This window comes from Podarcis liolepis, assembly GCF_965112155.1.
Source record: "Podarcis liolepis genome assembly, chromosome: W".
Lineage (NCBI taxonomy): Eukaryota > Metazoa > Chordata > Lepidosauria > Squamata > Lacertidae > Podarcis > Podarcis liolepis.
Window position 1 is genome coordinate 12,315,221 of NC_139568.1, and position 26,306 is coordinate 12,341,526.

The following is a 26,306-nucleotide window of genomic DNA, read 5'->3' on the forward strand; positions in this document are numbered from 1 at the left end:
AATGACTTAACCACTTCTAACCAAATAGGCGTGGGGCTATGCTTAATATTCATAAGTCTTTAGGCCAGTGGCAGGGCGAGGAGGTTGTTTTAAACGGCAGAACCCTACAGCCAATCAGGCCGCTCTCGTAGGCTGCCAACGCGAGGCTGAGCCGCAGCTACTAGCGCTGAGTCCTCTGCGTGCGCCTTGCTCACTTTTCCTTGCTTATCGCCTAGGTTAAAGCGAACAATACAGGTAGGTTTCTGGAGCACTTTGCAACTGTTTTTGGGGCGGCTGCTCTGCTCGCCCTTTTAAATGCCCCCTTTAAAGAAAAACAGTTTTAATTGTTCTTTTTTTTTGGGGGGGGGGATCTTTTTGCTTAAAGAATTTCTCAGTTTTTAATTTTTGTCTGTATATATGTATTCCGATCAACTTTAACTTGGCTTTCCCAAACCTTCCTTTTAAGTAGGCGTCGGAAATCGAGACTTGTCCCGGATCCTGGTGTAAATGGAGCTAGGCTTATTTTTATATTTCTGATTAGGGGTGCGTGGGCGACGACGCCCAGATAGGCGCTTAAAAACACACACATACAGCCATTATTTAGGGGTGTCTCTTATTCTGCAGGGAAAATTAGTAAGTCCACACACATGGGAATATGGCTGGTACATTAACTTTCCCGCATGGGCGGGGGACCTCCCGCTTAACTGTCATGTCAGCCCCGTCTCCGCTTCTCCACGTGTGTTGCCTCTCACCTTGTCTCGCCTTCTTGGGGACAGCGGACTGTTCTGGTGCCTGGTGTTTATTCTGCGTTAGTAATGGCTGCCGCTTTAGAATCTGAAAAGGATAATCTCTGCGCATCCAGGACATAAACACCCCGCCTCTCTTCTCCCTCGCCTCCCTCTTTCTTCCCCACCATGTCTTCTCGCCTTCTGATCCGCCCCAAGCCTTTCGTTTCCTCAATATTTTTATTTACCCTCTACATAAATGTGTCCCTTGTGACCGCCGCTAAGCCCTGAACCGCCCTCGCCCTTTGCCATATGCTTGAGCTGAGGTCTTGTGTGCGTTAATATGGCTGGCGTTTTAGTGGTACGACTAAAGGAAGAAAAACGTAAAGGCAACAGAGAGGCGGCAAACAGGAGCGACGCGGGGGGGGGAAAATGGGGGGGTCAGAGACCCCACCCCTCCTTTCTATCAGTTCACGCCCGTGGTGGGGGCCGGATTCGGCTTTCTTGCAGTTTTCCTCCTTCGGCGCGGCTGAGCGTTAGCCAGGGTTTGTAAATGGCTTCATGACAGGCAGTCTTTGTTACAGACTATTGAGCTGAACAGGGAAATGGGGGTGGGAGGCTGCTTCAAAAGCTGCCCCCCCCCATTTCCCGGACCCCGCCTCATAGGAAAGAGGACAGCTTTTTCTACGGGGCTGGTTGGTTTTCGGGAGCCCGGGTGCTTCGGCTTCCTTTCCTGCAGTTTTCATCCGAGCAGACGGGTGCCGGTGGCTTTGTTAGGGATACCAGTCTCGGTGCCTTGTAGAGAAGCCATTTTAGCGTATGGAGCTGGCTGGCTATGGGCGAGGGGGGAACCCTTCTCTCCATATCCCTGCCTTAGCAAAGCATCAAAACTATATAGCAAGGGCAAGAACCCCACAGCTTGCCCCAGCTCCAGCCAACTTTGACCCTTATGGCCAAAGGCGAGCCGAAGGGCTTATTTGCGGGGCACTTTCTTTCATGAGTAAGCATTACACAAAATGGAAGATGAATTATTGGTGTCTTTAGTGACCCGTCAGTTCTCCCCCACCCCGCCTTTTCACTCAGCTTCTCAGAGTCACTCCAGCAAATATATAGCGACCCCGGGCATATCCCAGCTGTATTTGTGAAGGTAATAAAAGGGCTTTTAAAAAACAAATTGTTCCAATGTAGTAAGGTGAAAAAGAAGGAAGATCCCTGCCACGCACACCCCGTCACGCCTATTGAATCCTATTGAAATAGGATTATTGATTAGAAGAAAGGGAAATGTGAGGATTAGGTGTGATTTTTAAGAAATGTGGGTGTTGATCTTTTTTTCCTGGAGACGAAGAAATCAATAACAAAATTATTTTAAACTTTTAATGATATTTATTACCAATGTTCATTTAAAGACATTAAAAAAAACCATAATGAGCAAATTTCCCACCCCTGCTTTTAACCTCATAAATACATGCTTTTTCAGGAGATGAGGTGGGAAAGATGCTTTCATATCTGAAAAGTTAGCAGCTGTTCTGGGCATTAAAATTAATAAATAGTGACCACTCTGACATCAAAACTATAGATCCCTTGGTGGAGTAACATCAGTCTTATAAGTCATGCTTTTATTCAATAAACTCTTTGGTTTAAATATGTTTAATTTCAGAGACCTGGTTTTATAATGCTGAAGTAAAAGGTGTCCATATGAGATGCATGAGAGATACTCTGACATGAAATGCATTTTTTAAGTCTTGAAGAAGTAGGAGAGTTTTCCTATTGAAGGCTAGCCAAAGACTACAAGTCACAACTATGTGTATTAGTTAACCCTTTAATACTCTAGTACAGTTTTCAACCAATGTGCCGTGGCACTCTGGGGTGCCTTGAATTATAGTTTCCTTACCTCTGATGCCATCATGTGTCTCTGCCTCCCAAAGGCTTGCACGACTGTTTGTTGCAGCAGCCTACAAGGCGAATGGTGCCTCTGGTTGCCAGGAGCTGAGGTGGCCTCAGAGTAAGGAAGTAAGTGGGTGAGGAAGCCCAGCCAGCCAGTCCACCAGCCCTTGCTGCTGGAAATGGATGGACAAGTGGGAGACCGGGCAGGCAGGTGCCACACTGGCCTTTCTTTTGCTTGCTGTGTGCAATGCCTGCCTAGGAGCTGAGTGTCTGGTGTGGAAAGGGAGCCTTTTCACCATGCAGGCTTGGCGGTGCCCGCTGTTGCCACTGCTGCCTCCCAAGGTAAGGCACTGGCCTCATGTTCACCCTTGGCCAGTCTCTGCCGGGCCATCAAGGCTGGGAGCATCCTCTTCCCAGGCCCCTGTGGGGCATCATGAATAGGCACCTCTCTTTGGGTTGGGGGGGGAGGTGCTCAGAGACCGGGGAGATGGCAGCTGCTGCCTGGAGGACTTTCAAAGAGGGGAAAGAGAGGAGGCTGAGGGAGCACTCCACAAGGGAGGGTGATTGAAAGGGGGTGAGGGGCTGCCAGCTGTGCAGGAAAGGGGTAACATAACTGGGATTCTGAGGCCCAGAGTATGTTTCACCACAGGGGAGCAGCAGAAAGAATGTAGTTGGTCAAGGGAGCCTCGAACTCAAATAGGTTGAAAACCTCCCTCTAGTATTATGGGCTGGTTCAAACATGTGCTTGACATTGGAACATAGAAAACTGCTTTTTACTGAGTCAAACCCATTGGTCCATCTAGCTCAGTATAGTCTACACTGACTGGCACAGGCTCTTCAGGGTTTCAGAGAGGAAGTCTCTCCCCAGCCATACCTGGAGATGCCACTGGGGACTGACTCTGGGACCTTCTGCATATACAACAGATGCTCTAGCACTGAGCTACAGCCCTTGACCATCAAATGTAAGCAAATAAGCTCAGTCAAGTGAAAAACTATGCAATAATGCTGTGGACAGTGGCGGAGGAAGGGGGCGGGGGCGATCCACCCGGGTGCTGTCTCTGAGCGGGGGTGACAAAAAGGCACCCCACAGGGGGCTCGCACCCCTTCGGGCACGGTGGTGCTAGCCACCGCCATCGTGCCACCGCCGCCACGTGCGGAGTATCCTCCACTCGTGGCTGCACCCTCCACCGCCGTTCGTATAGCACTCGAGCAGCGCTGTTGGCAAACCGCCCAGTGGCGCATGCACGTGTGCCATACGTACCTTGCATGCACAGCAACGCTCGAGTGCTGTATGGATGGCAGCAGTATCTGCGCCGCTTACATACCACGCATATATGCGGCATATGGGCGGCTGCGGGATACCGCCAAACAATCCCTCCGCCGTCACTGCAGCCGCGAGCAGAGGATCCCGCCGGGGTACGTATGGCGCATGCACGTTACGTAGCGGCACACACATGCATGTTACATAGCGGCGCACGCTCATACGCAGTATGTACGGCGCACGCGCATGCGCTGGTGGGAGGTTTGTCACCCTGGGTGCTGGTTCTCCTTTCTTTGCCACTGGCTGTGGCAGTAGAGAACTTGCACAATGTCCATGTCAGCTCAAGAAAAAAACCCAACTTCCCAGTGGACAGAAATTATCTGGTTTTGGCTGATAAGATCTTAAGATGTATGCGAAAGTCAGTCTTACACTATGTCATTTTTAACCAACCGAAGGGTAGCCTGACTATAAGTTTGGTTGCCTAGTGTACACAGCATAAATTGCTTGTTGGAGTGGTAAGTGGTGATCTTTTAAAATACCTTTCCAGAGAGTAAAAATGGCTAAAGGTGACCCGAAAAAGCCAAAGGGGAAGATGTCTGCTTATGCCTTCTTTGTTCAGACCTGCCGTGAAGAACACAAGAAGAAGAATCCAGAAGTTCCTGTCAACTTTGCAGAGTTCTCAAAGAAGTGCTCAGAGAGGTGGAAGGTATTGTCTCCCAGACCCAATTCCTCACACTTGCTATAAAGACAATGGCCTAGTGAGAGAAAGCTATGTGTTCACTGCATGAACACACTTTCAACTTTAAAACAAAATCAACTGTCCTTAATTCTGTTCATTACTGTCCCCCTCTGCCATTTAAGCTTATTGCCATTATCTCAAATTACTGAATAGCCCAAGTCAAGGAGTTACAGAGCAATGAAGGAGTCTAAAACCCAGCTTGTGTCCCTTTTAGCATCTGAGAATTCACTGGGCATTGCCAGCACACTTTAAAGCATTTGTTGGAATCATAGGGACTACAAACTCTTGCTTTTTTTTTTTTTTTAAAAAAAAATGAAAGTTCTTAGGAAGATGAATTCTGCATCATCTACTTCAGGGAAGCCATGACCCTCTATGGACCTTGGCCATGCTGCTTGGAGCCGATGGGAGTTTGAGTCCAACAACCTCTGGAGGGACACAGGTTCCCCACACCTAAAGTAGAGGATGCAGGATCTCTGAGTAGCCAACATGGCAGCTGAAGATGATGGGAATTGGAGTCCTAAACATTTGGTGGGCATCATGTTGCCTACCCATGCTGCTTTGTCTAGAACAGCCGTATTTGCACAGGCAGGGTTCAAACAGAATACAGTGGTGCCTCGCAAGACGAAATTAATTCGTTCCATGAGTTTTTTCGTCTAGCGAATTTTTCGTCTTGCGAAGCACAAAATCCCATAGGAATGCATTGAAATTCAATTAATGTGTTCCTATGGTCAAAAAAAGTTCAAACAAAGCCAAATTTGGTACAACAAGAGATTATTAAGTGCTCTTTAAAGTCACACATACTGTAAAGAGCATTTCAAAAATTGAAGGAACAATAAATTAAGTTTCTAAACATGACAGAAAAACATTTAAAAATCAACAAAGTGTACAGTACATTTTCTAAGACTCTGGGGGACAACTCGAAGAAGGTTCCTCTTCCACTCTTTGCTTCTTGCTGAAGAACCCCCTCCTCAACTGTTCCCCCAGCCACCCACCACACAGAAATTCAAATCCAGATTTTTTTAAAAAAAACAGCAGAGTGGCCCAATGGTCACAGAAAATCATAAAAATGCAGGAAAAAACACACAAGCTTCCAGATTCTTGCAAACCCCTCCCCAACACCAAGTCCTTGAATTCCAAACACCCCAACCCAAAATCCAACCCCCCCCCCAAAAAAGTTTTAAAAGTTTAAAATAAGTTTTGGAAAAGCTTCAAAAATCACCAAAGTCTTCAAAAACCTCAAAAAAGGCTACCACACCACGTTCTATGAGTTGCTCCTCGAAGTCACGTCACAACTGTATTAACGGTGTTAAGAAAAAGGAAACAAACTTGCAAGACGTTTTCGTTTTTCGTCTTGCGAAGCAAGCCCATAGGGAAATTCATCTTGCGAAGCAGCTCAAAAAACGGAAAACCCTTTCGTCTAGCGAGTTTTCCGTCTTGCGAGGCATTCGTCTTGCGGGGCACCACTGTAGGCGCTTTTTGAGACTCATGGTTTCTCTCTGCTTCTTCCTTCTCCAGGCAGCTGACTCCCCCACCCCACTTTGCCACCCTCCCTTTTGTCAGAAGAGAAGGGGTGTGTATGGGTGTGTGTTTTTTAAAGCAAAATGAGCTTTGCTTTGGGAGTTGGAGGGAGAGAGAGGCTGGCAAGTTCCTTTCATGTTTAAGTAAGGCTGGAAGGCTGCTTTGGAGAGATTTGAGACATCATCTGTTCCCCCAACCCCATTATTTAGGAGGAACTGCTCATAGAACTATATTTCTACTCCCCCTTCCTCCTCTTCTCACAGTCCCTCTCCAAATAATCTAGTAGTTGCACATTTGTTTCATTTTCTCTCTCAAATTCAGTAATAATAGTAGTAATAATCTATATGCTGCTTAATTGTCAAAGTTGGCCTCTATGTAGCTTAGAAGTATAAAACCAATTACGAAATAATATATATGCATGTAATAAATGTGCACAATAAAATAATTTCATTGAAACATTAAAATAAGCATCCACGTATAAAAAATAGAGTAAAGCAATTACATTCAAACAATGCAACAGTTAAGAGTTAAAACAACAATTAAAAATTAAATATAGTAACAGTAATAAGTTTTTGCATTGTGTTCAAGTGTTCAGATACTACAAGTACCGTATTTTTCGCTCTATAACACGCACCTGACCATAACACGCACGTAGTTTTTAGAGGAGGAAAACAAGAAAAAAATATTCTAAACAAAACAGTGGATGTATGATTTTTGTGGTTCATGCTGTGGCCACAGACATTTGATCTGACGGTGAGTTTGGGGTAGCCCAATGCAAAAATCCTGAGGATCCATGTGGGTCCATGCTTTGTAACCACGTTTTTGCACCACTGCGGCCCCAGGCAACAGTGGGTGCGTGTTTTTTGTGCAGGCTGTAGCCATGGACATGCTATGTGATCTGATGGTGAATTTTGGGTGACCCAGTGCAAAAATCCTGAGGATCCATGTGGATCCGTGCTTTGTAACCACGTTTTAAGTGGGGAGGGAAGGAAAAGCACTCAAGGGACAAGGAGCACGCGTGGGGTGGGTGGAGAAGGATGCTGCTAATAATGCAGGAGAGGCTCCTCTCCGGCTTTGCTCCTTTAGAACAAGCAGGCTCTGCGTCTCTCCCTCCTCCCCAGCAAGGAAACCACGATAGTAACCACTCTGAGACAAATCAATAAAAAGTGTGACCAACACTCTCCCCCAACAAGCACAGTGAGGTCAAAACACACACACACACAGAGAGAGAGAGAGAGAACTGGCCCTAAAGTTGCAGGGCGCTGGAAGTCGCAGGGGCGCTGGGGGAGTGAATGGGAAGCAAGAGAAGGAGAAGATCCCTCACACACACACAGACACACACACAGAGTGTCAATTCTAAAGTCGCAGGGGCGCTGGGAGAGTGAATGGGAAGCAAGAGGAAAAGGAGCCCTCACACACACACAGACACACAGAGTGTGGATTCTAACATCGGAGGGAGAGTGAAGGGAAGCAAGAGGAGAAGGAGCCCTCACACACAGAGAGAGACACACAGAGTGTGGATTCCAACGTCGGAGGGAGAGTGAAGGGGAAGCAAGAGGAAAAGGAGCCCTCACACACACAGAGAGACACACAGAGTGTGGATTCTAACGTCGGAGGGAGAGTGAAGGGGAAGCAAGAGGAAAAGGAGCCCTCACACACACACAGAGTGTGGATTCTAACGTCGGAGGGAGAGTGAAGGGGAAGCAAGAGGAAAAGGAGCCCTCACACACACACAGACACACAGAGTGTGGATTCTAACGTCGGAGGGAGAGTGAAGGGGAAGCAAGAGGAAAAGGAGCCCTCACACACACACAGACACACAGAGTGTGGATTCTAACGTCGGAGGGAGAGTGAAGGGGAAGCAAGAGGAAAAGGAGCCCTCACACACACACAGACACACAGAGTGTGGATTCTAACGTCGGAGGGAGAGTGAAGGGGAAGCAAGAGGAAAAGGAGCCCTCACACACACACAGACACACAGAGTGTGGATTCTAACGTCGGAGGGAGAGTGAAGGGGAAGCAAGAGGAAAAGGAGCCCTCACACACACACAGACACACAGAGTGTGGATTCTAACGTCGGAGGGAGAGTGAAGGGGAAGCAAGAGGAAAAGGAGCCCACACAGACACACAGAGTGTGGATTCTAACGTCGGAGGGAGAGTGAAGGGGAAGCAAGAGGAAAAGGAGCCCTCACACACACACAGACACACAGAGTGTGGATTCTAACGTCGGAGGGAGAGTGAAGGGGAAGCAAGAGGAAAAGGAGCCCTCACACACACACAGACACACAGAGTGTGGATTCTAACGTCGGAGGGAGAGTGAAGGGGAAGCAAGAGGAAAAGGAGCCCTCACACACACACAGACACACAGAGTGTGGATTCTAACGTCGGAGGGAGAGTGAAGGGGAAGCAAGAGGAAAAGGAGCCCACACAGACACACAGAGTGTGGATTCTAACGTCGGAGGGAGAGTGAAGGGGAAGCAAGAGGAAAAGGAGCCCTCACACACACACAGACACACAGAGTGTGGATTCTAACGTCGGAGGGAGAGTGAAGGGGAAGCAAGAGGAAAAGGAGCCCTCACACACACACAGACACACAGAGTGTGGATTCTAACGTCGGAGGGAGAGTGAAGGGGAAGCAAGAGGAGAAGGAGCCCTCACAGACACACAGAGTGTCAATTCTAAAGTCGCAGGGGCGCTGGGAGAGTGAAGGGGAAGCAGCAGGAGGAGAACGATAGCTCAAGCACACACACACACAGCCCCTACAGTGGCTAATCCAAAATCGGACAGCAAAAAACTGCAGGCAGGGACAGAGAGCAGGGGTTGTTTTAAAGCAGCCAACTCCCGCTCTGCTTCTCTCCCTCCTTCCCGGCTCCGCTAGCTGACAGGAGCCGCTTACACCCGCTTTGCTGTTTCAAAGCGAGCCACGGACTGCTCACGACTGCAGCAGATTCCCCCGCCATCTGTAGGCATTCGCTCCATAACACGCACAGACATTTCCCCTTACTTTCTAGGAGGAAAAATCTGCGTGTTATGGAGCGAAATTTACGGTATGTATTCTTTTAATCCTTACAACATCTCTGTCAAGTATGCCTTGCCTTCCCTGCCCACCCCTTCCTTGGAGGTTTTTAAGCAGAGGTTGGATGACCATCTAGCATGGATGCTTTAGCTGATATTCCTGCATTGCAGGGGGTTGGACTAGATGACCTTTGGGTCCCTTCGAGCTCGTAAGTTTCTATGAGATTATGAGATTGCTGTTAGATCACTGGCTGCTGCCTTCCATGTGCTGCTTTGTCTCTCCTCCCCACCCAAAGCATGTTAGTTCAAATCTAGTGCAGTACTTTACATAACACATCACATATACACACAGAGAGAGACTGGTATTTGAACATATTAATTATTCAAATGACTTATGGTTTTTGCTGCTATTGCAGGAGTTGACCTATGTTTGTGGTTTCCAATAAAGAATTACTATTAAAGTGTGATATTAACAATGTATCACTGATATGAATTGTGAATCAGTTCATGTGTTTGAAAAAATAAATAGAAGGTGCTGCTGTATTGGGGGGGGGGGTGGCAACTAGCCATTCTGTTTTTGCGCCTGTAACCCATGTTCCAGGGGCCATTTGGCTCCTAGCTTTTCTATCTCAGTTTCTAACACTGTGTGCAGGTATAGCTATAGTCAAGAATATGCTCTTAAAATTTGCTTTTATCTTTATCTGGGAAGCTTGGGAGTAACATACAGAAGACGGAAGATACAAGCCACTGTATCTGGTCTTAATTTTGAGTCTGTTTCCCTTGGAACTAAAGCATGCAAGGGTGAACCAATGGCCTTACAGACTTGGGCTTTGGCAGGGAGTGCTTGGTTCTATTTCAGATGGTTGAGAGCAATTCAGCTGTATTTTTGGAACATAGGTCTGGTGTTGCCTACTTGGGCAGGCAGCATCTCCACAAGGTCTCTGGTAGAAGTCTGTCTCCTCAAAAAGAATTTTATTTGGGACCTTTTGCCTGCAAAGCATTTTTTCTACCTCTTAAGCTATGGTCCTTTCCTCCTGCCTTAGTTTGTGGCTTGTGTACTCTTTTTGGGAAGGTGCATGAGTAACTGTTTGCCTTTCAGACCATGTCAAACAAAGAGAAGGGTAAATTTGATGAAATGGCTAAAGCTGATAAAGTACGGTATGAGAGAGAAATGAAGGATTATGGACCAGCAAAGGGTGGTAAGAAGAAGAAGGATCCCAATGCCCCCAAACGGCCACCGTAAGTAACTTCCCTACATAATTGTGTACATAAACTTATTCACATATTTGTTAGGTGGAACATTGCAAGCCTGCATTTAAACAAAGTAAGTAAGAAAGAAGTAGATCTGACAGTGAGAAGTTGCCTTAAACCAAATCAGACTATTGCCCCATCTAGGTTAGTATTGTACTCTGACTGACAGTGGCTCTCCAGGTTTCAGGCAGGTGTCTTTCCCAGACCTACTTAGAGATGCTAAGAATTGAACCCGGGACCTTCTGCATGCTAAACAACTGAAGAAAGCACTTTTAAACAAACCTCTTCAGAGTCTCAGTCTGCTGCATTGGGTGAGAGTTAACCTATTAACAAACTGTTGGAAAGACTTGATTATTTTCAAGATAGCAGTACAACTGTTAATAAAAAAAGTTAATGCTTTTGAAGGCTACTAATACCTGATCACCTAAATCTTGGCACTGAGTAGTTGATTGAGAGTGGCACCATTTGCCACTTCTGTGAGTATCCTGGAGGTGGGAGAAAGAAGCTTGAAATTTGTCTTCACTTAATGACCCTGATCTCCTAATTCTGTTATTTATTTAATAGCACTCTGGCATGTTTGGTGTTTCACATAACATTAATGCTTACAACTGTCCTGGAAGATGAGCCAGAAGTTGAACTGAAAGTATCTTCATAAGACAGCTTGGAGGTGGGGGTGCTGATGCTGAGGGCTAGTGGCTTGCCAAGGTCCCCCAATGAGTTTTGAGTTGAATTTAAATTGGGGAATTACTAGCTCATGCCTAGGTTATATTTTGTAACTGGTTTCACATCAGTCAAACTGTTGTGGTTTTCTGCCACTCTATCCCCCACCGAGAGTCCTTGGATCTGTAACACTGGAAAAATTTGAATCCCTAGTGCTACCTTCACACTGAGCTCATTTGAATGCAATGTTAAAATGGTTTAGCTGGCAGCCTTCCCCAACTTGGTGCCAACCAAAGGTTGCTGGGCTGTAACTCCTATCAGCCCCACCCCGTGTGACTGGTAGTCAGGAATGATGGGAGTTGTAGTCCAGCAACATTTGGAGTGCACCAGGCTGGAGAAAGCTGTTTTAATACTATTTGTACAAGCCTCATTCTCATTAACTCCCCACTTCTCTGCTGGTATGGCATGCAAGGAGGAGATAGTTGAAATCTTGAAAGCTTTTGCTTCTAACAGCAGTGTCTTGTTATGTCTGAGCCCAGATAAACTGTGGTTTGGAGCTTCCAATGGTCTGGCGGCCACGCCAGGAGAGCATTCAAGTCCAAGACTTGTTCATGTAACACTAAACTGTAGTGTGGCATCTGAACCAAATAACTATTGTTTATTGGGGAGAGGAAGCTACTGTTTAAAAACTAGTTTGCTTGTAGTATAGGTAATAAACCCCTGGCCACCATGCCAGCTCTCAACTGCAGTTTGTCTTCTCCCTCCCATCCTTCACAAGGTCTGGATTCTTCCTGTTCTGTTCAGAATTCCGTCCCAATATCAAATCCACTAATCCTGGCATCTCCATTGGAGACGTGGCAAAGAAATTGGGTGAAATGTGGAACAACCTCAGTGATGGGGAGAAACAGCCTTACAACAACAAGGCTGCGAAACTGAAGGAGAAGTATGAGAAGGTAAGGCTCAGGTGGCTTCTGTCCATATGCTGCAAATTCTTGCTTACATTTGCTCCAAAAATGAAACATCAGTCTCATGACAGACACTTTACAGCAGACTTTTTTTAACCTGGTGCACTCTCCAGATCTTTTGTTGGACTACCAGTTCCCATCAGCACTAGCTAGCGCAGCTGGCTGATGGGAGTTGGGAGTTCTGACAGCATTTGGAGGGTGCACCAGGTTGGTGAAGCCTGCTTTAAATGTAAACTGTGCTAACACATGTGGTGTTCCCAAATCAGTGGAGTACTTCCCAGCTAAGAGGGCATTCCAAGCCTACTGATAGTTCCTTCATTGGAAACAAATTCCAGTAACATCGGTGAGTGCATGTTTATCAGGAAACTGTGCTTAACAATTTACTTAAAGGGATTTCAGCTGACTCCAAGGCCTTTTAACTATTAACACTGACAAGATATGGCATGTTTATCTTGCTGTCTTTATGTCACTGGAGGAAACCTTGGCATACCTTCCTTTTGCTAGATCGGAAGTGTATTATCCCACCTCATCCCAGAGTTTCAGAGCAGATAACTGAAACAAAATACTGTAACACACTCGGTACTGAAATATGTAAAGCTTTCCTGCCATTTCCAAACTTGTCCCTGTCTCAGAAGCCAGCCCAAGCAGGAATATTGTATTAATTTATGTGTTTTTATGTTGTAAAGATGCAACTTCTTTTTCTCTCTCCTCTGGCATCAGCCATTGCAAATTAGCAGTGATGGGCTCTGCTAAAAGGCATAAAAAGCTCATAATTTGAACTAAGAATGTAAGAAAAGCCCTGTTGGATCAGGCCCAATGTGCATCTAGTCCAGCATCCTGTGGTCCAACCAGATACAAATAAGAAGCCCACAAGCAGAACCTGAGCGCAACAGAACTCTCTCCACCTATGATTCCCAATAGCTGGTCTCCACTGCCTCCTGCAGTGGAAGTAGAACATAGCCACCATAGCTTGTAGACATACATAGGATTAGACAAAATCATGAAGGATAAGACTCTTTTAAATCCATCCATCTTGGCTGGTATCACTGCCTCTTGTGGAGTGAATTCCCTAGTTTAACTATGCAGTGTGAAGAAGTGCCTCCTTTTGTCTGTCCTGAAATACAAAGAAATTCTAGAGAGGTAGCTGGGCTGTATCCTATGGCATAATATTTTAATTTCAAAAAAATTATACTCCAGCAACAAAGGAGTTGCTCATAGCAGCTTACAAATATAAAAGCAAGCATACAGATTGCAGTGCTTCCACCTTTAAAATGCAAATTATCAAAACTAAAAATAGCAGTAAAAGATACAAGTACTAGCATTTGTTGTAAATCAATACATTTAAGCATCAGCACATAATCAAAAGTTTGTTTTTAAAAGGAATGTTTTCAATTGCTGGACAAACACAAATAAATGAGAAAGATAACCTTGCCTCTTGTGGCAGGGGATGCCTTACTTCAGAAGCCAATGGTGCATGCAAGAGATATGTAAAACCCAAACTTGGAGGATGGGCAGATTCACGTGAGAGAACCCTATGGGTAATAACACCATCTTGAATTGCACTTGGAAAGCCAATTCAGTGGGAGACTACTGAGCAGGGTACAAATAATTTGAAACCAGTTCTGCTGGTATAGATTGGGGGGATGGGGTGGAACTGATAATACAGAGTTCTGATCTCACAAACTAATCTCATTTCCCAAAAAAACTATAAAGGGCTTTTTAGGGACAAACCTTTAAAAGTAGCATACGTCCATGTATAGGAGGAATGATATAAGATTATTTAGGCACATCAGTTAGGTGTAAAATTACTACAGGAGAGGTGTTTGAAATCACACAAGTGTATAAACAAGCATAGGTTAATTGGAAGGGGCCACCTCTTGTGTGTACCTTGCCTGTCAAAGCAAGACCGCCAAAGCAGATCTCAGTGTATAGGCAAGGCCATATGGGTAAAGCGACGGTCTTAAAGTAACTCAGTTAGCACCAGCATGTTGAAGTGGGTTGGGAAACATACCAGGAACTAAGCTCCACAGGAAATTGTTTCTGTGGCACTTATGCTAAACTCAAGTTTGAAAGTTGGCGGTGCCTTCTGTAAGCAAAGGGGCAAAGGGTGAAGATGTTATGGGGTTGAGAGTTCCAGGACCCCTTTGCTCTTTTTCCTAGCTATTAGGGCTGGAGAGCATGCAACTTTCCTTAGCTTGTGTAAGCCTGTATGGTAGGAATGAGAAACCTGTGGCCACCCAGATTATTATTATTATTATTATTATTATTATTATTATTATTATTATTCTCATTTCTCATTTCTCATTTCTCATTTATTAATTTTTTATACCACCCTATACCTGCAGGTCTCAGGGTGGTTCACAGGATAAGATCACAATATAAAAACACACACACACATACACACAATTTGTGTGTATATGTATACACACACACACACATATAAACAAAAACAACCCAATAACACCACCCCCAAACACATTTTAAAAGGGCATTAGGTGTGAATCAGCCAAAGACCTAGTTAAAGAGGAACTTTTTTGCCTGCCGTATAATGAAGGCACCAAGCAAAACTCCCTGAGGAGAGCATTCCAGAGACGGGGAGCCACAGCAGAGAAGGCCCCGCTCTTGTGTTGCCACCCTCCGGACCTCTCGAGGAGGATGCCGCACTGAGTACCCAGGTGGGCACAGCTGGATGAGACCAACTCCACCCTGTTCACCCACCCAGGTTTCAGTGATACATGCCAGATCAGCCTCCTCATCCATAATCAAATCATGGATGAGGGAGATTTTATTCTGGGCTGACCTGGCATTCAACAGCAGCATTCTCAGACCTGAGGGCTGACTGATACGACAACCACAATTCCCCAGGTTGGAGGAGGGGCTGGCACACGGCACAGTCACTAGCTGCCTGTGCCATGTGCTCCTAACCTGGTCTACCCCTCCTCCCACACCATACCTCCCCCTACCCAGAACCACTGTACCTGGGCCTCCCCCTGCTCTCCCACGCTCCTCTCCTCTCCTCTCAGGCACATGTTTTGAAAATATAAGAAAAACAAAAACGGGGGGAAACCCAAATGGGAAAAAAATATCACGAACTGCCTGGGCCGCGTGCCCCTTACACGACATGCCTCTCTTCCCACACCATACCTCCCCCTACCCCTGAACCACTGTAATTGCCACCTTCCCCTGCTCCTCTCCTCCCAGGCACATCCCACAAAGAGCCCTTACAAAACTAGTTAAAAATCATTACAATTATTAAAACAATTACAAGCAGTTTACCAGTGTAAACAGTGTTCTCTGCTGGGCAACCCCAGTGCTTTGTAGTCTGTCAGGGTCCCACCCTAGGCCTGGTGGAAAGAGGCAGGTCCCATGGAACTTGCAGCAGATGTTGGATCCCAACTCCCATCAGCCCTAACTAGCACAGTCCATTTTCAGGGCTGATGGGGAGTTCTTAGTTCAACTACATCCAAGAGGGGCTACTCCTACTTTTTGGGGGGAACAGAGTTTTGGCTACTTTGGCACTGAATTTTTACTTTTAAATAGCACAGAATGAGTATGATATCACTTGCTTAATGCATGGAGCGTGAATGGGAGGGGGTTTCTCATGCTGTGCAGGTGGGTCTTCCCTCCTGTGTTGCATTATGTACAGCTCCATGGGAAGTGGAATTTTGCGGGGTGCAAGAGACTGGAGGCCCATTGTTCAAGTAACATCGCACCTACAGTTCTATGTATCTAAGTCATTGTTTTGCAAGTGTTAATAGTCGCAGTTTGCTAACAACCAGCACCAGTTTCGAACTGAGGAAGTGGCAATGTAATAAAATAACCCTCCTTACTGGCTTAAAAAATAATAATCAGTCTAATCCTGCGTATCTCCCCACCTCCCCCAAGGTGTTCAATAGTGATAAGTGAAATAGTGCCTTTAGCTTATTTCATGTGAAATAGGCTATTTTGAAAGCCCCCCCCCCCAACAAGGCAAATAGGTTGATAACACAAAGGCCAGTGAAACTCATCCTCTTGCTCTTGCAGGATGTCGCAGACTACAAGTCTAAAGGCAAGTTTGATGGTGCAAAGAGTGCAGTGGCCAAAGCGGCTGTTGCAGCTCGGAAAAAGGTAGAGGAGGAGGAGGATGACGAAGACGAGGAGGAGGAAGACGAGGAGGAGGAGGAGGAATGAGAAACTGTATAATACTTGTCTCCATGTGAATACCATAGAGTAGGGGAAACACCATTTGGAAAAGAGAAAATAAACAGGCACTTCTTATTTAAGAGGGTGTCTTATTTGCCCTTTTTATTAGGTTTAATAACATAATTTAGATTTTGACCACACCAGCGGTGGGAGCTTAAATTAAATAAAGTTGCTGTAGGAAAATCCAGGAAAGAAAAACTAAATATAACCAAACCATGGTTTATATTAAGTGTCCATAGGCACTCTGAAATTGTAACAAAGTTGTACATATTTCCAAGCATTTTTAAAACAAAAAGGTGGAAGCAAGACACTCTTGTGTTCTCCTCAACTCTGTGCACTTTTCCTGTTGGTGTAACAAAGCATTTATAAATGTTTCTCAAGCATCTTATTTTTTAATTTGTAAGGTGGTGTTTAACTATATGGTTATTGGTTAGAAAATCCTGGGTTATAAAACTGTACATATCTATAGTTTGTAAAAACTAGACAGATTCTTGTGGTTCATGCTTTCAGTGGTGATGCCTCAGAGGGGGATGGGCAGTAACTCCCTGAAGGTTGTAACACTCTTCCACAGAGGGACAGAGGGGTCGTATCTCAAAGCACACTCTGCAAAATTAGATCTATTTACAGTACAGTGGGCATCCATTTAGCCTAAAGTTTTATTTCTGTATATAGTGAAACTAGCATTCTGCTGCCATTCTTAGTTGCAGAAGGGGAGGGGGAATTTCAGCTGGCATGAGAAATTGTATGGATACTTTTCTTTCCTTTTTTAATTAAGTGGGGTAATTTTTAAATGGAAACTGAAGATCTCTTCGTTTTCAGCTTAAAATGTGAAGAGAGGGCACAGAAAATTGAAGTTCAAAAACACCCTGTATTTAAAAAGATAAACAAAAATTTTCAAAAAACGTTATGTTGGGGTTTTTTGTATGTTTAGAATGCTGAAATGTTTTTGAAGCAAAAATAAATAGTATTACATTTTTAAAACTTCTTGACAATATTCTAAATCTTTCTGCTTTTAACAAGGTTCCCTGCAGCAGCAAAAAAACAAACAAAAACAAAACAAAACAAAACAGAAAGTTCTTTCAGTGTCAGTCCAGCCAGTGAACCATTTAAAAACTTTAGTAAAGCTTTACTTTTCCACTTCCCCAAGAAAGGAGCATGATGGTCTAGGAAAGGACTACTTGAGTTAAAGATGTTGTGCAAGATTGAGTCTTACTCCTTTGAAACTGGGACACTTGTGACCTTAAATGTGTGTATACCACTGTTTGGAAAGATAGGTAACTAAGAAGGAGCAGGTGTTTCTTTTTAGCTGTGTTGGGTACCTTTATAGCCCAAATTCTATGCTTTGTAAATATTAAAATGTGCCTCTTTTTTGTCCTGTGTTGAAACTGCTTCAGACTTGTGTACTCCCACTCCTTGACCACCAGCAGTTCAGTTACTGGTAGGAAGAATATTACAGTTACAATCAAAATTATTCAACCCCCATTGCAAATCAGGTTTATTATCAAAAATTATAGACTTTCAGCTGTTTGCAATTGTTTTGCATCGTTTTGCAGTGCAAACCCCATGTTTTACAGCACGCCCCAAAAAGCACAGCAAGTAATACATCAAATTGGGGTTCCAGGATAATGATAATCATCCACCCAACCTGAAAAGAAAGTTGTTCTAAGTAAAGGGAAGCTACCAGAAACTTGGCAAAAAGCATTCATAACTCTTAATACCTAAACAAGGTCTAGACCCAAAGTCGGTACAAAATTATAGACGAATATCGCTCCTGAACAATGGTTACAAATTATTTGCAGACATTCTAGCAACCAGATTAAAAAGGGTATTAAAGGACATAATAAATGGAAGACCTAGTGGGGTTTTTTACCAGGCAGACAAATGAAGAACAATATAAGAATGAGAATTGATATTCTGGAATATTTGGAAATGAGAAGTGATAAGCAAGCAATATTAATGTTTGTTGATGCGGAGAAAGCATTCGATAATATATCTTGGGATTTCCTTAAAAATGATGGGGAAAATGGATCTAGGTGAAACCTTCAATAGAGGAATAAATGTGATATATCAGAATCAAAGAGCCAAACTAATTATAAACAACGGACTAATAGAAAATTTTTGGATAACAAAGGGTACAAGGCAGGGATGTCCATTGTCCACACTACAGTTCATCCTGATATTAGAAGTTTTGGTGAGCAAAATAAGAAAGGACAGTGAGATCAAAGGAATCATAGTGGGAAACAAATCATTTAAATTGAAGGCATTTGCAGACGACTTAGTAATTACAACAGAAAATCCAATGGAAAGCCTACCCATAGTGTTAAGAAGAATTGCAGAATTTTGTCAGGTGGCAGGATTTAAACTTAACAAAACTAAAACTAAGATGTTAGTGAAGAACATGTCAGAACAAGTTAAAGAGGAGCTGCAAAAAACCTCAATTACCAAAAAAGTAAAATACCTCAGAATTTGGCTCACAATGAAAAATATAAACCTGTTTAAAGAGTTTGACCAAACTGCGGGAGGCAGTGGAAGACAGAACCTGGCATGCTCTGGTCCATGGGGTCACGAAGAGTCGGACATGACTAAACAACAACTTTAAAATGTGGTTAGAGATTTAAAAAGATCTAGAGATATAGAATAGGTCGAACCTCTCACTATGGGGGAGGATATCCATAATAAAAATGATGGTACTACCCAAGATGTTACATCTTTTCCAATCAATTCCAGTGGTAGGAGGAGCAGGGAAATTTAAGGATTGGCAGAAGGACTTATTGAGATTTATCTGGCAAGGAAAAAAACTTAGAATAAAACATAAATTGCTGATTGACATTAGCGGGGGGGTTGCATTACCGAATTTAAAATTGTACTATGAAGTGGCTTGTCTCTGCTGGTTGAAAGACCGGATGAATTTACAGAATACTGATTTATTAACTCTTGAGGGATTTGATAACCTATATGGGTGGCATGCTTATTTGTGTTACAGGAAAGTGAAGGTCCACAAGGGGTTTTTAAATCATGTGATAAGAAAAGCATTGTATGGCGTATGGGATAAATATAGGAATTTATTAGAACAGAAAACCCCCTGGTGGTTATCCCCACTTGAAGCCTTCTCAGTAAAGAAAAAATAAATAAATAAGAATTCGGCAACATATAAGGAACTGTTAGAGGAGGACAAAATCAATTAAAACTGAGAAAGTTTGAGGATATAAGACATCATCTCAGACTGGTTACAATACCACCAATTGAACGACATCTTTAAGGTAGATAAAAAATTGGTTTTGCTACGGAAATATCGGAATTAGAGAGAGGTCTATTAAAAAATAGAGACAAATTGCATTCCAAAATGTACAGACTATTACTAAACTGGGAAATAAAAAAAGAAGAGGTAAAATCGGTTATGGTTAAGTGGGCGATGGACTTTGGATATAACATACAGATGGTGGAATGGGGAAATTTATGGAGAAGGGAGCTGAAATTTATGGTTTGTTTTACTATAAAAAAACCTTTATGAAGGTGCTATACAGGTGGTACATCACCCCCAGCAATCTAGCTAAAATATAGAAAACCAACTCAAATTTATGCTGGAGGTGTAGAGAGTTAGAGGGAACAATGTACCACATGTGCTGGGCTTGCAAAAAAAATAAAGAGCTTTTGGCAACTTATATAATGAATTTTTAAAAACTGTTCAAAATAACGTTTATCAAAAAACCTGAAGCCTTCCTCTTAGGTATTATGGCATCAGACATCTCAAGAGAGAAAAGGAGGATCTTTTTGTATGCAACAACGTCAGTAAGGATGCTGATTGCCAAGGGTTGGAAAGGAGATAAAATTCCATCAAAAGAGGAGTCTGATCTCCGGGCAGACCCGAGCCCCACAGAGGTTAGAGGGGAGCGCACCAAGGTGCCCCCCCAAGCTCCGCAAAGGTGTGTGGAGTGTCAAGTGGTCCAGCGGAGTGCCAATCTCCCGCCCCCCCCTGAAAAAACCACTGCCGAAGGGCAAGCGGGTGGGGGAGGAGCGGTTGAGAGCGCTCTCAGCTGTACCGTGACTCTCGAGCTGCCTGCTGTCAGCAGGAGATTCACAACTAAAAATATTCAAGCTGAAATAAAAGGGTAAGAAGAATTCTGCATCTTCTACAGTTTTGCTTGAAGAAAGAAATATAATCAGATTGGATTTAATTAGACTGAATTTGGCGATACACAAAGGGTTAAAACAGGAGGTCCACCCTTCACTTTCTGGGTAAATTACATTGCATGGAGAAAAGTTGCAAGTAGGATAACTTATTTCACTAAAAACTTATGGACAAGTGCCTGTTGATGAGCCACCAAAACCCATCCTTCACTGATTGTCAGTATCAGGAGATTTTAAAAGTGGCTACGATGCTGTATTGAGAGACAGAAAAGGGAAGGTAGTGCCAGACTTCTGGGAGCATCAGGGAGCCCTAACACCACTTTCTCAAACCTTTCGCTTATGGTTGTGGAAAGGAAAGTTCTTAGCAACTGAAATCTATTCATAATTGCATATTATCACTATTGGATTATAAAATTGGGAATTTATTTTTGTACTGTGTTGAGGAACTTGGCAGAAGAGACTTTGATTAAATATATGAAGAGCTCTGCTGAGGATTATAAGATATCCTGCTGGGAGGAATAAAAGAAGGAAGAAGCTTGAAGTTGGCTCCACAAACACAACTGAGACTTTAAGGAACAGTTTGCAAGTGACTTTGTACCCCACTCTGAGACATTTTGGAAAAGTGGACAAGTGGTTTTAATATGCTTCCTCTGGAAAAGTACTGGATCTCCCTGGTGTTTACTGGGAAACTCTACTGAATAGCCTTGGACTTAATAAGGTCTGATAGAGGAATCTGGCTGCTTTGAAAACATTGGAAGGATGGGCAGGGCAGCCAGAGATGAACTCAGATGCTGAAATTATGGCATTCTTGTACCAATGGAGAAGAGAATTTATGGAAACTATGGCTAAGATATCTGAGACCATCAGTACCAGATTGGATCAATATAACAACACAGCGGAAGAACCAGAAATGAGAATAGACACAGGGGAGACTCTTGGGCAAAGACAGGAGGGAAAATTTGTAAAGGTGGAAAGGCTAATTGTTATGAAGAAAAACCGAAAGGAAAGAGCAGGGGGATTTGAAGGGCAGCATACACAGAAAACATTTGAGGAAGTATTGGTAAATTCACCAATGTTAAGACAAGAGGAGCTGAAATTGGAAATAGTCCTAACTGGTAGCAGCTTCTTTGTCAGGGAGCCTCCTGCCTTCCCTGACATGAGCCAAGATGAAAATTCTGAGCAGGAGGGAGAGACAGCTGCAGAGAGAGAAAATGAAAGCGAGGGGGGGGAAGGGGGGAGAGAGAAACACTGTCAGTGAAAACAAGCCAGCAGAAGAAGGGCAGGAGTTAAGTTCTAGCAATGATACTGTTTATGAGTCCCCTCGTGCAGGTGGTTTAGGGAGAATAAGGGAAAAACATGACGCATGTCGCAAAGCAGGAAAAGGGTGGAGCTCTTTATGCTGGGGTCGTAAAAAGAGGCTAATCGTGCCAACATCTAGCTCCAGTGAGGATTGATTACGAGTGTGGTGGAGTTCTTGTGTAAATAATAATAAAACTAAGACTATAAAACTGTCAAGAGTGTCCAGCCTTCTGTGTGAAGAGAGCTGCTTGTTAATCCTTGACATTCTTGAGGAGCTTTAAATATGAGTACAGACAGGAAATAGAGAAATTTTGGTGAAATCACAACCGTGGAGACAGAGAAATTTGGAAGGAAGGAGGGCTGAAATTGGGAATTGTCCTAATGGGAAGCCTCTTCCAGAGGAGATTTAAATATGCCAAAGTAAGAAAAAAGAATGGGTAACAGTCTGGGAAATGGTTTTTATTAAGGGGGCAGTGGTTGTAAATAAATCAGGACATCATCAGACATGGATTAAACGCTTGCAAAAAGTAACAATAAGGATAATTTTAAAAGCGGAAATCGTCCGTAAGCATAGATGTGTAATGTAGAAAGCGGTTTGAATGTTTAAAATATCTGTGCAGTATATCACAAGTTTAATTGTTTAGTAGTTGGAAAATTGGGTAAAGGGATCTGGAATGTAAGATGATTTGGTTTATTTAAAGAACCAGAAGAGGGGGTGGAGGGAAGTCTGGGGATTTTGGGGGGGGGGTGTAAAAATGTTTTCTTTTTGGTTATTTTTTTAATGTTAATGAGAAATGTGTGGGGTAATCTGGTATTGATATAACATGGCATAAATTGGATTTTTGTAATTGAAAACTAATAAAAATTATTTAACAAAAAAGAAGAAGAGGAGTGGCAAGTAAAACTGCTTGAATAATGGAACTAGCAAATATGACAGAAAAGACCAGGGATTGAGCAACCCAAAAGTTTAAAAAGGAATTGGAAATTTATAGGCAATATTTAAAAGAACATTGTACCCACATAAAAACTTTAGAATGCCTTGAATAACTCTTAGAATTACATAAGGTAAAAATAACACAAATAAGATTTAATAGAGGGTAAGTTTATTGAAAACAGAGGCAAGTAATAAGGAAACAAAGAACCCACACCAAGGAGGTCAGAAGTTGATGGCTGAAATATTTTTGTAGTTTCACATTGTATTGTTCTATTTTCTTTTTTTATTTTTGAGTTATGTGCTGTGTTTTGTGTTGTTTTTTTTAAAGTTTTCCTTGTGTGTCTGTGTCGATTATAAACCAATAAAGATTGAACTACAAAAAAGAAAGTTGTCCAGTGTTTCAAGAGAGAGAGCTGTTAAAAAAATTGCAACTGAAAACCTGTCAGCAAGTGCTGTTCACCTTTATGCTGATGCCACAATAGCCTAAGGAGGTTGTTGTGGACATGTCCCCAGCTCTCATGTCTGCCTGTATCCAGGCATTCACACAGTTTCCATCCCTGTCAGGCTACCTGAATGAGTGTGCTAAGATTTTGAATGAAAAACGGGGATTGATCGCCATATTTGCCCTATTGCTACATCAGGAATGGCAAGCTATGGACTAATTATTTATGCATTGCTACAAAAGACTGTGTTGTTGGAGCAAGAAGACTAAACCCTCTCTTGGGCTCATGGGACAGAAACAAATTGTGTTGAACTTGATATATAAATAATACAGTTTGTTACATTGTTGCCATCATGACAAGTAAAGATTCATCTCAAACAACTCTATGCAATTCTATAGAAATTCCCAATGACAAAATGCAAGAATAAGACATTTATATTCCACCAAGTGTCCATTTCTTTAAATATATACTTTACATAACATATACAGTACCACAATCATGTTCAAGTGAAATATGAGATGCCCCGAAACCAAAATTCGGTCCAAATATCCCATCCAAATAGTCCAAACATCATAGCTTTACCATCACTGATGTGATAATATGATAGCTCACTAGTAACCCATATTTGGTCAATTCTAGTCCATGTCATCATAGCTTCAGAAAAGAAAGTTCCCTCTCTCTCGAGAGGGTTCTTTGTTCTCCAGATGTCAATCAAGTCCATATTTTCAGTCATTTCAAAGAAAGTCTTTGGTAGTCTCCCATCTTTGGAGACTACCTGTCTTTGTGCTTTGTCCATATTTGTAGATACTACTCCGTTCATGTCCCCCATCAAAATTAGGTTGTAGTCCAAATAGTCCAGTAAGGTCTCATGCAACTCCTTAAAGAATTCAGATTTCCCCTCATTTGGTGCATAAATTCCCACAGTCAAAAATTTTTCTCCTTGAACTAGAATTTCAATTGCCAAAAATCTTCCCTGTTCATCTTTGAACATCACTTCGGTAGTAATTTTTCTTTTGCATAAATCACAACTCCTCTTTACTTAACTTTATCAGATGAAATAAATTCTTGTCCTAGTCTTTTATTAATAAGTAATTTTCTATGTAACCTCGTCATATGTGTTTCTTGTAAACAAATCAAGTCCAATTGTTCTTTTTTCAATATGTGAAACACGTTTTTCCTCTTTCGAGGAAGGTTCAAACCGTTACAATTCCAGCTTAGAAGTTGCAGAGCCATCTTGCAGTTATTTACTTTCCCCTCCTACTGCTCCGAGTAGTTGTTCGTCGTCAGTTGGTGGTTTCAGTCCAAATGATAAGTTTACAATGTCTATTATTTCTTTTGCTGCTGGGGTTGGTTCCACTTCAACCACTTCTTTCAGAAGATCTTCCCCGTTATCTTGTAAAAAATGGTCCTTGTCACTCACAGATTTTATTCTTATTTTCTTTCCCTTATATTTGAAAGATAGACCTTGAGGAAATTCCCACCTGAAGGGTATTCTGTTCTTTCTCAGTAGGTCAACCAGGTCCTTGTAATAAGTTCTTGCATCCAAAATATACTTAGGTATGTCCTTGAAGATCTCCACAAAGGAATTTTCTATTTCCAAAGTTCTTTGAAAGTGCAGATTCAGTATTTTGTCTCTTCTCTTGATCTTAAAGTTATCAAGCAGTCCCTTGGCTTCTTTCTATTTTGTCTTCTGCCCAATCTAAAAGCAGCCACTATCTTAAATTCTTCCTTCTCCAACTCCTGTTGCCAAAAGTCCAAAAATTCTTTTGTAAGGAAGTCCACCAAGTTATCCTTCTCGCTTTCAGGCACCGCTCTTATTCTCAAATTTCTCTCTTTTCTTTGTAATTCAAGCATAGACAAAGCCAATTCATGATCTTCTAACTTTTTATAGACTGGTGATATCTTTTCCTGGGTAGCGTCTGCAGTAGCCTTAGCTTCTTCTGCAATCTTTCGAGTTGTGGCTGATTCTTCTAATAATTTTTCGATAGTCTGTGTATTTGAATTCACCTTCTTCCCCAGTTCATTAATGCTTTTCGTATTCAACTCAAGTTTTGCTGAGACCTCTGCCAGTTGTTTATTGGATTCCGCACCTTGTTTTGTCAGAAATTCCAAAGACTCATTTTTTTGCAGAGAGCTTGTGCCACAGGGTCAGATGACATAATTGTTGCTTTTGTCTGTCCAGCTGCAGCTGTTACTGTGCCTGAAACCGAAGCCCTTCGCTGGTGTGGAGTTTTAATCTTATATTGTTTGCCGGATCTAGTAGTTCTCTCATCTGCCATAACACTCTCACACCCAGCCAAGGTCGTTCCCACGCCTGTAGGTTGTTTTCAAGTGGAAGTTTCCAATGACTTAGCTATTGTCGTCCACTTTGCAACTGTTTCAACAGGATCCTCTAGGGGGGGAGATCTCCAAAACTTTTGCAACAAACTGTCTCTTTAAAAAAAGTCCCCAACGTCCCCCAAAAGGTCTACTTCAACAATTCCCAGATTTGTTTCAGAAACTTAACATTTCAGTAATTCTGTATCTTTCACAAAGTCGAGTTAAGTGTCAATTTCAAAGAATTTCCTTTAACAAAGTGACAGTTTTCTATTCGGCTTCCCTATCCAGGCAGTCCGTTCCCAGGGCTTTGAGACAGCGGATAAAGTTTTCCAATAGTTCCTTTTCATGCAGGTCTCAAAAGTCCACCTTTCTCCCCCTCTGCTCCTGCATGCAGGAGGGGGGTTTCGATTCTAATGTCAAGTTTACTCTTTCCAAATAATCCTTCTCAAATTGCAGCTTTGCGCTTTCTTTGCTTTAAACTTTCTGCAGTCCGGAAAGGCAGACTTCCTTCTTTTATGCCTTTCCCGTTTCCGGCCAAATCGTCTTTTATTTAGCTTAAAGTCCCAATAGATCTTTAAATCCTACTCACGGGTAGTTATTTTCAGTCCAAATTTCAGGAAGGAATCAGCGCTCTCCGACAATGGCGACGCGGCTTCACTCCACGGGCTTGGGTGATGACTCTCAGCACCGCGCCGCACACCCGCTGCCGTTCCGGAGCCTTTAAAAAGGCTCCTTCGCAGTTTGGGGGGGGGCGCGAAGGTGCCCGCCGAGTCTTCCTGCTCACAGGCTTCCGCGCCTGTGATTTTTAAGGGTCCCCGCTTTGCCGTAGCGGTCAGACCCGAACTCGCGGAGCAGACTCCCTCCGGAGCTCGGAGGGAAATCCGCCATTGAACGCTGGCGCCGACCGGGGAGCTTTGCCTGATGGAAGGAGAGGGGGGGAAAGAGGCAAGAGGTGGAAAGAGGATCTTTCGATGCTCCAAACAGCTTTATGCCGATTCCCCTGC

At 43.2% G+C, this 26,306-nt stretch overlaps 1 protein-coding gene across 2 annotated transcripts; it reads left to right on the forward strand.

Annotated features, from left to right (window-relative positions):
- Positions 1-121: 121 nt before the first annotated feature.
- On the forward strand, positions 122-21,818 carry LOC310697700 (high mobility group protein B3). Of its 2 annotated transcripts, none has more exons than XM_083484404.1 (5): positions 122-234; positions 4,397-4,555; positions 10,221-10,360; positions 11,811-11,985; positions 20,751-21,818. In XM_083484404.1, exons 2-5 carry the CDS (start codon positions 4,406-4,408, stop codon positions 20,775-20,777), a joined length of 492 nt encoding a protein of 163 aa, XP_083340530.1. In that variant the 5' UTR covers positions 122-234; positions 4,397-4,405; the 3' UTR covers positions 20,778-21,818. The 2 variants fall into 2 exon arrangements, with proteins under 2 accessions (XP_083340530.1, XP_083340529.1); XM_083484403.1 differs by lacking the exon at positions 20,751-21,818 and adding an exon at positions 16,021-17,160.
- The last annotated feature ends 4,488 nt before the right edge of the window (positions 21,819-26,306 follow it).

Excerpts from the sequence above, each read along its gene's own strand:
- LOC310697700 (XM_083484403.1), top strand. The coding sequence starts at position 4,406 with ATGGCTAAAGGTGACCCGAAAAAGCCAAAGGGGAAGATGTCTGCTTAT. Across the intron at positions 10,361-11,810 it reads AATGCCCCCAAACGGCCACC|GTCTGGATTCTTCCTGTTCT; the intron begins GTAAGTAACTTC and ends ATCCTTCACAAG. Across the intron at positions 11,986-16,020 it reads TGAAGGAGAAGTATGAGAAG|GATGTCGCAGACTACAAGTC; the intron begins GTAAGGCTCAGG and ends TTGCTCTTGCAG.